At 43.4% G+C, this 12,144-nt stretch overlaps 1 protein-coding gene across 1 annotated transcript in view; it reads left to right on the top strand.

Annotated features, from left to right (window-relative positions):
- The window catches only part of LOC117513029 (cyclic nucleotide-gated channel cone photoreceptor subunit alpha-like), a 92,460-nt gene extending 88,119 nt beyond the window's left edge, over positions 1 to 4,341 (top strand). Inside the window, exons 3-5 of the mRNA XM_034173327.1 lie at positions 2,074 to 2,175; positions 2,268 to 2,374; positions 2,450 to 4,341. Coding sequence (XP_034029218.1) covers positions 2,074 to 2,175; positions 2,268 to 2,374; positions 2,450 to 3,807 — 1,567 coding nt within the window. The 3' untranslated portion in view covers positions 3,808 to 4,341. The remainder of the gene's footprint in view (positions 1 to 2,073; positions 2,176 to 2,267; positions 2,375 to 2,449) is intronic.
- The last annotated feature ends 7,803 nt before the right edge of the window (positions 4,342 to 12,144 follow it).

Below are 12,144 nucleotides of genomic sequence, written 5' to 3'. Positions count from 1 at the left end.
TTTCTGAACAAGCTTGGCACTTTGAAGCACATAATAGAACCCAACCACTCACTTATGGTGTCATGTTGTTTCATAATTTAGACATCAAAAACACCTACGGACATAATTTTAACAAGCTCTAAGAAACTTCAACATGTTCACCACAGCAGTAGCATAAAGCAATCTGCAGAATAAGGACACATTTATTTTTCAGTCCTTTTTATGCAGAATGCAGTGCATTGGTATGTTAACTATATGCATTTTGTAGATCAGCAATTTGCTACCAGCCTCTCTCTCTGAGTTTATTTATTGCTGCCATGTCTGCTCTTTTTGTTATTTGATGTTTAAATTCCTCATAGGTGTCCATGATAAGTATCTGCTTTAAGGCTGTGAACATTGCTGCTCGCTCTTTGATATGACATTTTGCCATTGTGAATCCAGTTGATCTATGTTTCACCTCATGGGCTGCTTATGAATGGCGTGCACACGCAATTAGTTGACTAGCTGAACCTGTCTTGACTTAGTTTGATTGCATGAATGTGGCTCGGCCTTGATGGAACCTCTTCAGCCTCATCTCATTTGTTTGGCTTATTCAAGTCAGGTGTTTCACATTAAGGGCCCCTTCACACAGTGCAAATCGATTGTGAAGCAGGAATAGTGTGCAAAACGTGTAATTTCATAGCTGCCTCCAATGCCTCGTACACCTGTTGCTACAATTATTTGCGCACACCAGCGGCTGAAAGACAGAGTATGCGCTGTGATTTTTCAATTTCAATTTATTTTCATTTATATAGCGCCAAATCACAACAGAGCTGCCTCAAGGTGCTTCACACAAGTAAGGTCTAACCTTACTAACCCCCAGAGCAGCAGTGGTAAGGAAAAACTCCCTCTAAGGAAGAAACCTCAAGCAGACCACACTCAAAGGGGTGACACTCTGCTTGAGCCATGCTACGGACATAAATTACAGAACAATTCACAAAACGAATATACAGAAAATGCTGTTGGTGCACAGGACAGGAGGGTCTCCAGCACAGATACCACACCCATCTCTGGATGGAGCTGCACCTTAAGCAGAGAGAAAAAAACAGAATCAGGCATCAGAAAGGCAAGAAATACAGTATAATTTGCCAGTATTAAACAAGAAAAACAGGAAATACTAAGGTGACTAGCCCTAAGCTTCACTAAAAGACCCAGAATTTAGATAAAGCTGAGGCTGTAGCATGCTCCGTTTCCTAATAAAATTAATTAAAGAGTAAAAAGCGTAGAACTATACTATGCCAGTATACTATGCCACGACACATCTGTGCGTGTGGTTCAGCCCCCGCAGGTGAGGCATCTCTCATGTGATCACAGAGTGACATCTTGGCCTGTGCGCTGATAGGACAGGGGGCGTGGCTGGGTGTCCACAGCTGTTGGGACATCTCAGATTCTGGACACCACAGCTGCAGCATACGTTCCGTGTTTTAACGGACACACGCATGTCTGTGCTTGTGTGATGATGACTGATGAGGAATGATTCTTGTGTGATTCTTGTGTGTGTGTGTTGACTCAGTGGGAGGGGGGGTGCAGCAAGCTGCTGCTGCAATATTAAAATGACATACATTGTTAATGATTTGAGCTATTTATGACTAGTGTTAGCAAAACAAAGTCTCGTGAACCGTCTGGTCTTTTTCTTCTGAGCCCACTAGATGTACCATCTGCTCAAAAAGGGTTCCAAGGAAATTAAAGTGAATTGTGCATTAACCTTTTTCAATAGACACTGCCATCTAGTCAGCTGATTAAAAACAGAAACACCAAATCCTTCATGAGGCCTTGTGGCACCTTTCACTAGCTGTAATGCATGCTAGAGTGATATGCAGACAATGGGAAAATAAACTGTATTTAATCCAAAATATTATGGAAGGCAATATCTAAAAATAAAAAATAACAAATCTATGCAGGCATTTAATTTTACATCAGCGCTTGGTACAGTACAGATATGCTCATGTAGATGCTCAAGGTATATTTATTCTCAAAATACATTTAAAACATTAAGCAGCGGTAATGATTTTTATGACATTAATTGTAGAGCTGTGTTTTAATCTTGTCATTCAGAAATGAGGTGTGGATCATGGACCCTGCCTCAGACATGTACTACTACTGGCTGTGCATCATTGCCCTACCTGTGTTATACAGTCTGATGCTACTTGTGACCAGGTCTGAATTTCTGTCCTTTTCCATTTCCTGTGTAATTTTTTCTTTATGTGGCTTTGAAGGCTAATTTTTTGTGTGTTTTTGATTCTTTCTAGGTCTTGTTTCAATGAACTGCAGTATAAAAATGTAACATTATGGATTGTTTTGGACTACAGTGCAGATGTGCTTTATTATATTGACATGTTTGTGAGAGCCAGAACAGGTCAGTAAACAATTCTCATGCATGTGTTCAGAAGATGACTGTTGATTACATATCCAGTCTATTTTTTCTCAACAGGTTTTCTGGAACAAGGACTACTTGTGAAGGATCCAAAGATTCTGAAAGAAGCCTATATGAAGACAAAGCAGTTTAGATTTGACATCTTATCTATAATTCCTACTGATATAGTATTCCTGAAAACTGGAATCCACAATCCAGAGTGGAGATTCAACCGTCTCTTTAGGTTAGGTCGGCTGTTTGAGTTCTTTGACCGAACTGAAACTCGCACCAATTACCCCAATATTTTCCGAATTGCTAATCTTGTACTTTACATCATCATCATTATCCACTGGAATGCTTGCCTCTACTTTGCCATCTCCAAGACCCTTGGATTTGGCTCAGACACCTGGGTATATCCAGACATCAGGAATCCTGAGTATGCTTACTTGACCAAACAATACATTTATTGCTTTTACTGGTCCACACTTACCTTGACCACAATTGGTGAGACTCCACCACCTGTGCAAGATACTGAGTATCTATTTGTGGTAGTTGACTTTCTCACTGGTGTTTTGATTTTTGCTACAATTGTTGGCAATGTTGGTGCGATGATATCTAACATGAATGCTGCACGTGTTGAGTTCCAGGCTAAGATTGATGCAATCAAGCAATACATGCAATTTCGAAAGGTCAGCAAAGACCTGGAGGCAAGAGTGGTGAAGTGGTTTGACTATCTTTGGACTGAAGAGAAAACATGTGATGAGAAACAGGTTTTGAAAAATCTGCCAGACAAACTAAAGGCTGAACTTGCCATTAATGTACATCTGGAGATACTAAGTAAAGTACGGATCTTCCAAGACTGTGAAGCTGGTTTGCTTATTGAGTTGGTCCTTAAGCTTCAGCTTCAAGTTTTCAGTCCTGGAGACTACATTTGTAAGAAGGGTGACATTGGCAGGGAAATGTATATCATCAAAGAGGGAAAGCTGGCTGTTGTGGCTGATGATGGGGTTACTCAATATGTAGTCCTCAGTGATGGTGCATACTTTGGAGAAATTAGTATCCTTGGTATCAAGGGCAGTAAGGCGGGAAACCGCAGAACAGCTAACATCCGAAGTGTTGGATACTCTGATCTGTTTGCCTTATCCAAAGATGATCTGATGGAGGCTCTCATAGAGTATCCTGATGCTAAAACTGTACTAGAAGAGAAAGGAAGGGCAATTCTCTTGAAAGATAACCTAATAGATGAGTCACTGGTGGCTGCTACTGATGCCAAAGACTTGGAGGACAAAGTCACCAAGATTGAAGCTAGCTTGGAAGTCATCATAAGCAAATTTCATAAGATGAGAGAACAGTATGAATCTTCACAGCGAAAACTCAATCAGCGACTCGTTAATATGGCAAACCAGGTCCAAACCCTCAGAGTAGAAAATGATTAGACTTTAGTTTGGAATGTCATCTTCCAAAGAGTCTTCATCTCTGAGGCCACCCCATGTTACTCTAATGCTCCTTGTACTCTCTACCAATATTGGAGTTTGACATTACATTTTTAATAGCGAGACCAGTGAACTAGTATGGTCCCAGTCACACCATGAAAAACAATGTTTGGAGGCCACAGCATGACCAGTGTGTAGTCACCTTGTTATTATGTTGCAACCATGAAAATGAAATGGAAGTGTTGAAGGCTTGGTCCAGGTGCACAGCCCCCCGACCGTCAGGTGCACAGTCACATAGCTATAATATTGCCATGTAATCCTGGCCTACTGTTGTCAGCTTACAAATGAATGGAGCCAAGATGGCAGTTACATGCAATCTGTATGAACTAATACAGCGAATGTCTGTGACAAATAGAGGAACAGTACAAATCTATTGGCATTTGTTGTTTCTCTGATGCAGAGCTGTCTCAGTTGCAGATTTCACACCTTATTAATAACTGCAAATCAAGGTAAGGGTGCAAAAGCTATAAACTATTTCTTTCTGCCTTCATGAAAACCTCATATACAGTGAGGAAAATAAGTATTTGAACACCCTGCGATTTTGCAAGTTCTCCCACTTAGAAATCATGGAGGGGTCTGAAATTTTCATCTTAGGTGCATGTCCACTGTGAGAGACATAATCTAAAAAAAAAAAAAGAAAAATCCGGAAATCACAATGTATTTTTTAATAATTTATTTGTATGTTACTGCTGCAAATAAGCATTTCAACACCTGTGAAAACCAATGTTAATATTTGGTACAGTAGCCTTTGTTTGCAATTACAGAGGTCAAACGTTTCCTGTAGTTTTTCACCAGGTTTGCACACACTGCAGCAGGGATTTTGGTCTACTGCTCCATACAGATCTTCTCCAAATCTTTCAGGTTTGGAGTTTCAGCTCCCTCCAAAGATTTTATATTGAGTTCAGGTCTGGAGACTGGCCAGGCCACTCCAAGACCTTGAAATGCTTCTTATGGAGCCACTCCTTAGTTGCCCTGGCTGTGTGTTTGGGGTCATTGTCATGCTGGAAGACCCAGCCATGACCCATCTTCAATGCTCTTACTGAGGGAAGCAGGTAATCTCATAATACATGACCCCATCCATCCTCCCTTCAATACGGTGCAGTCATCCTGTCCCCTTTGCAGAAGAGCACCCTCAGAGTATGATGTTTCCACCCCCATGCTTCACGGTTGGGATGGTTTTCTTGGGGTTGTTCTCATCCTCTGAACATGGTAAGTGGAGTTGATTCCAAAAAGGTCTATTCTGGTCTCATCTGACCACATGACCTTCTCCCATGCCTCTTCTGGATCATCCAGATGTTCACTGGTGAACTTTAAACGGGCCTGGACATGTGCTGGCTTGAACAGGGGGACCTTGCTGCCCTGCAGGATTTTAAACCATGACAGCATCATGTGTTACTAATGTAATCTTTGTGACTGTGGCCCCAGCTCTCTTCAGGTCATTGACCAGGTCCTCCTGTGTAGTTCTGAGCTTTCTCAGAATCATCCTTACCCCACAAAGTGAGATCTTGCATTGAATCCCAGACCGAGGGAGATTGACAGTCATCTTGTGTTTCTTCCACTTTGTAATAAATAATCATAACAGTTGCTGTCTTCTACCAAGCTGCTTGCTTGTTGTCCTGTAATCCATCCCAGCCTTGTGCAGGTCTACAGTTTTGTCCCTCGTGTCCTTAGACAGCTCTTTGGTCTTGGCTATGGTGGACAGGTTGGAGTGTGATTGATTGAGTGTGTGAACAGGTGTCTTTTATACAGGTAACAACTTCAAACAGGTGCAATTAATACAGGTAAAGAGTGCAGAATAACAGGTCTGTGTGAGCCAGAATTCTTGCTGGTTAGTAGGGGATCAAATACTTATTTGCAGCAGTAACATACAAATAAATTATTAAAAAATCATACATTGTGATTTCCAGGGGTTTTTTTTTTGTTTTGTTTTTTTTTTTAGATTATGTCTCTCACAGTGGACATGCACCTAAGATGAAAATTTCAGACCCCTCCATGATTTTTAAGTGGGAGAACTTGCAAAATTGCAGGGTGTTCAAATACTTATTTTCCTCACTGTATGTACATGATGAATGATGAATAAATCCCTTAATGCAGAAATGATTCCAACTGACAGGTTTGATATGGGAGCATGGGATGAGGTAGCAATGACCAGAAATCCTGTGTGTTTAGGGCAGTGGTGTCCAAATTATTCCAAAAAGGGCCAAGAGGGTGCAGTTTTTCTTTGCAGCCACTGACTCCAAAAGGTTATTTCACTGATTAACATCACTTTGAGCAGATGGGATGAGTTAATCAGTGAAAACACCTGCTGGAGTCAGTTACAACTGGTCCTGGGTACGACCTAAAACTGCATCCGACAGTGAGGTCTCTGTTCGGGAGTTCAGAGATTTGAGGAGAATTGGCGCTACCTCTTAATCACTGCTGTGCTTGGGTCGCCCTTAGGCAAGGCGTAGCACCCACCAGCCTCCCCGTGTCAAGGGCTAGTGACACACCATTTTTACTGGCGGTATATAAATCCCAAACTCATGGACAGCAAACAAAGTCCTCAACGGTGGAGCAGGCGGAGAAGGTGTTTCAACAATACCAAACGGCTGTGAAAGCAGAAGAAGGCTGCAGCAGAACCTCGACCCAATCATCTGTTTTCCCCAGCAATTGGAACCAGTCGTGGAACTATCAAAAACCGTGGGCCTGACGGAGTGCAACGTCATCCCCACGCTAAACAAACACACACACAGGCGTCTCTTTCCTTAGGCAATTGTTTCGTTGCCATCTGCCTTCTAGTCCAAGTCTTTCGGCGATCAGGAATAAGCAATGGGGGCAGGATTGTGAGTCCAGGAGCCCTTAGCTTCAGAACCGGCATGGAAGCAGCGGGCGCTTGATCAGTCGTCTGACTCCTTGGCCGAAGCAGGAGGATCTTTTGGCTGTTGCACCCGTGACTGAGCAGCCCTTTTTAGGACCCACTCTGCTCACCCCGAATAGGGAGGGGGCTAGAAAAGGTGCCCCAAACATAGCCTGCTTCAGTTTCACCTGTCTGGGTAACTGCGCCCAGAGGGTCATCACTATGCGGTCGAAACAATGAGAAGATTCTGAAAATTGGCACGTAGAATGTGCATACCCTAATGGACACCACCAACACAGACCGGCCAGAAAGAAGAACCGCGCTGGTATCGAGAGAGCTTGCCAGGTATAACTTAGACATCGTCGCCCTGAGTGAAACAAGAAGACCAGGAGAGGGTCAACTGAGGGAAGAGCTGGGAGGATACACATTCTTCTGGTAAGGACTCCCCGAAGAAGAATGCTGGATCCATGGTGTCGGCTTCACTATCAACAACCGCCTCCTCCCCAAGCTGACTGAACTCCCGCTTGCGGTCAACAAAAGACTCATGACACTCTGACTCCAACTCATATCCCAGCAGCATGCATTCGTCATCAGTGCGTATGCTCCCACCCTGGATGCCTCTGATGAAATGAAAGAAGACTTCTACCAGCATCTCAAAGACATTCTGGCAGCAGTCCCCGCATCCGACAAGATCATCCTCCTCAGCGATTTCAACGCCAGAGTCGGTAGAGACTACCAACTCTGGGACGGAGTCATCAGAAGGAACGGGGTCGGAAAGTGCAATGACAACGGAACCCTGCTACTTACCAAGTGCACCAAACACCGTCTGGTTATCACAAACACTGTCATCCGACAGAGAGACAGTTTCAAGGTCTCTTGGCAACACCCCCGCTCCAAGCACTGTCATCTGCTGGACTACGTCATCATCCGAAAGCGGGATCAAAAAGATGTCCTCTCGACCAAGGTGCTCACTGGCGCAGAAGACTGCTGGACAGATCAATGGCTCATCTGCTCCAAACTCAGGCTAAACATCAGGCCAAAGAGAAGACCAGGATGCATAACTGCCAGGAAGTACAACTTTGCGAAGCTACAGGACGACTTGATCAGGTAGAAATTCCAGCAATGGTTCACTCAGGAGCTGCCCACGCAGTTTTCAGCCCCAGTTTCCACCCACTGGGAAGAACTCAAGATGTCCATCAGTGCCACATGCCAGAACACCCTTGGCTATGACCAGAAGAAACATCAGGACTGGTTTGACAGCAACAACCACGCACTGCAACAACTAGTGGACCAAAAGCGCAAAGCCTTCCTCAAGTTTAAGAAAGATCCCAAATCCAACGCAAAGAGGGGTGTAGAACCAATAGAACAAGGTAGACATTCAGAGGGAAACCCGAAATCTGAAGAACAAATGGTGGACAGACAAAGCCACTGAAATTCAAGCCCTCGCTGACAGAAATGACAACAGGGGATTCTTCTCCACCACTAAGGCCATCTATGGCCCATCCACCCAGGGACAAGCCCCATTCCGAAGCAAAGATGGCACTAGACTCCTGAAGACCAAGACGGAGATCAATGCAAGATGGAAGGAGCACTTCGAAGACTTACTGAACATCAACCCCATCACTGACGAGGAAGAGGCCCGAGCATGACATCGTTGAACATCTTGCCAGAGTGCCAAGCTTCCAGGAGACAAGCCAGGCGATCCACAGACTGAAGAACAACAAGGCCCCTGGTCTGGACGGCATCCCTGCTGAGGTCTTCAAACTGGGCGAACCACTCCTGCAAATGCAGCTGCACCAGCTCATCGTGAATATCTGGGTCAATGAGGAGATCCCAGCTGACTTGAGAGATGCCGTCATCGTGACGATCTACAAGAAGAAAGGGGACAGGGCAGACTGCGGAAACTACAGTGGCATCTTACTGCTGTCGATCGTGGGAAAAGTCCTAGCCCGAACCGAACCGTTTAAGACCAGTGGCAGAAACCTTTCTTCCAGAAAGTCAAACTGGCTTTCGTCCATCGCGAGGAACCTCAGACATGATCTTCACAGTCCGACAACTACAGGAAAAGTGCCACGAACAACACCTCCCACTGTACCTGGCATTTATCGACCTCACGAAAGCCTTCGACAGTGTCTCCCGCCCGCTTCTCTGGAAGATCCTAGCCAAGTTCGGCTATCCAGAAAAGTTCGTCAAGGTTGTACAACTGCTTCATGATGACATGACGGCATAAAAGAGAAAAGCAGAAGAAGAAAAGAGCAACTTCAAGACTCCAACAGGCAGAAACTCCCACCAACTACCACCTGTCCAACCTGCGGGAGGCAGTGCACTACGCGACTGGGACTCCTAAGTCACCTAAGAGTCCATGCCAACAACTAGGAGACCATCATCCTCGGCAACGAGGGATAGCCACGACGATGACTTTCCGGATGAACGATATATACAGTGAGGCAAATAAGTATTTGATCCACTGTTGATTTTGCACGTTTTTCCACCTACAAAGAATGGAGAGGTCTGTATTTTTTATTGTAGGTATACTTCAACTGTGAGAGACAGAATCTAAAAAAAAAAAAACAGAAAATCACACTGTATGATTTTTAAATAATTCATTTGCATTTTATTGCATGAAATAAGTATTTGATACAATAGAAAAACAGACCTTAATATTTGGTACAGAAACCTTTGTTTGCAATTGCAGAGGTCAGACGTTTCCTGTAGTTTTTAACCAAGGTTGCACACTGCATCAGGAATTTTGGTACAATTCTCCATAGAGATCTTCTCTAGATCTTTCAGGTTTTGAGTTTCAGCTCCCTTCAAATATTTTCTATTGAGTTCAGGTCTGGAGACTGGCTAGGCCACTCCAGGACCTTGAAATGCTTCTTACGGTGCCACTCCTTAGTTGCCCTGGCTGTGTGTTTCGGGTCATTGTCCTGTTGGAAGACCCAGCCTCGACCCATCTTCATTGCTCTTACTGAGGGAAGGCGGTTGTTTGGCAAAATCTCTCAATACGTCCATCCATCCTTCCTTCAATACGGTACAGTCGTCCTGTCCCCTTTGCAGGAAAGCACCTCCAGAAATGATGTTTCCACCCCTATGCTTCACGGTTTGGACGGTGTTCTTGGAGTTGTTCTCAACCTCCTAACACGCCGAGTGGCGTTGATGCCAAAGAGCGATATTTTGGTCTCATCTAACCACATGACCTTCTCCCATGTCTCCCCTAGATCATCCAGATGGTCACTCGTGAACTTCAAATGGGCCTGTACATGTTCTGGCTTGAGCAGGGGGACCTTGCTGCAGTGCAAAATTTTAAACCATGACGGCGCTGTGTGTTACTAATGTAATCTTTGTGACTGTGGTCCCAGCTCTCTTCAGGTCATTGAGGTCCTCCTGTGTAGTTCTGGGCTCTCTCAGAATCATCCTTACCCCACGAAGTGAGATCTTGCATGGAGCGCCTAGTGTCCTTAGACAACTCTTTGGTCTTGGGCATGGTGGACAGGTTGGAGTGTGTGGACAGTTGTCTTTTATACAGGTAACAAGTTCAAACAGGTGCAATTAATACAGGTAAAGAGTGCAGAATAAGAGGGCTTCTTAAAGAAAAACTAACAGGTTTGTGAGAGCCAGAATTCTTGCCGGTTGGTAGGTGATCAAATACTTTATTTCTTGCAATAAAATGCAAATTAATTATGTAAAAAGAATACAATGTGATTTTATGCTTTTTTTTTTTTTTAGATTCTGTTTCTCACAGTTCAAGTGTACTACAGTAAAAACGACAGACCTCTCCATTCTTTGTCAGTGGGACAACTTGCAAAATTGATAGTGTCCCAAATACTTATTTGCCTCACTGTACATATACAGTAAAACTGCCTAAACTGTCATCGTATAATCGGGATACTCACTCTCACCAGACAAAAACTAAAGTCGCAATGTTTTTGTATGGATTTCCATGTAATAAACACCGTACATATCAAACTTTGTGCAGTTGATTTTTGCTCATATCTGACAAAATGTCCCATCCCATCACAATGCATTTCCATTAAAAACCCCTCTCATGTACCTGACAGAGCAGTCTGAGGTGCCCAGTTGCAACAGAGGTCCAAAATGAAGTTGAGCACTGACACTAGCTAAGTCCAGCAAAGTGAGTACCGTATTTCCTTGTTTAAAAGCCTGATCGTTTTTTCCCAACTGTGCACAGACCCGGCGCCTAAACAAGGCAAGCCCTTATTCAAGGCCAGCAGTTATTGACAAAATGCTGCTTCCTTCCTGCACTGTAAAATGGTGTTAAGTTTCACACATATCCCTGGGTGTAGAAAACCATAGACAACTGCTTTAGCTCAGAGCCCTCTGCATGGCTGTGAACACTCTCTTAATCCGGTCGAAACGACCCCAGACAGCCAGTAGTGGGCACAGCTAACCAAAAGGTTAGTTTCGATAGCTGGTAATCAGCTAACTGAAAAGTTATCTTTTTTAATGCTAAACCACTAAACTGCCTAAAAACTTATCAGAAGCTACAGATAACCAATAACTTTAAATTTTGCCTCCCATACACTCTCAGCTACTAAGAAGCTGATTTGAGTTTAAACACCGCCAAAGCTTCTGATAGAACCAACGGCGATCACAAACCCAAACAGCCAATGAGCCAGTGCTTGTCTTTGTGCACGTTGCCTTCTGCTGTAGGAAAGCATCATTTACCCTGACAGTATACAGTGGTCTCACGATGAAGCAGAGGTCTTGAAATGGAAATCAAGTTTGAATTATGGTTTTGCTTTAAAAATAAAATTATTTCGGATAGAATAAATACATTAATGTAACCTCTTAAAATTTACAAAGTGATATATAATACATATCTGTTAATTTTAAAATAATGCACTATTTCTGAAGATTTGAACATTAACACACAGATCCGCAAAGGGGATTATGGGTAACTAAGCCTCTGCTCATACTGATTGGTTGATTCATTCATTCTATGTAAAAACCAACACAAGTGAATCAATGTAACATGTGTTGGTGTTTACAAATAAATGTGCTTTTGTAAAATATGTATTTTTTTTTCATTTGTATAAAAAAAGAAAGAAATTTTCAAGATCTCACTAGACAGCGCCTAAGCCCACATGTGATGAGATCACAACTCTATCCGGTTAGGGAGGCAAGGTTTCTTTCAATAACAAGAACTGTCAAAAAACTTTCTCATGTGTGGTTGGAATTGTGTGGTGATAGGAATCGCCGTTTGAGTGCTTGAATAACGATGTCAGTCGCACAAAGAAATCAAATAATAGTGAAAACATGTTCAGTGTGGTGTCATAACGCATCAGTCAGTTGCTCCGTGAGGCATCATAACATCCGATGAGCTAGCGGCTTGGCGCGGTGTAATAACAGATCAATCAGTCACTCTGTGAGGTGTCATAACATCAAGCCTGGTTCGCATTGCAAGATAATTAGGCTGATATCGG

Source organism: Thalassophryne amazonica, chromosome 1, assembly GCF_902500255.1.
Source record: "Thalassophryne amazonica chromosome 1, fThaAma1.1, whole genome shotgun sequence".
In the NCBI taxonomy this organism is placed as follows: Eukaryota; Metazoa; Chordata; class Actinopteri; order Batrachoidiformes; family Batrachoididae; genus Thalassophryne; species Thalassophryne amazonica.
The sequence above is the reverse complement of the archived record's forward strand: the minus strand, read 5'-3'. Positions and strand labels throughout refer to the sequence as shown.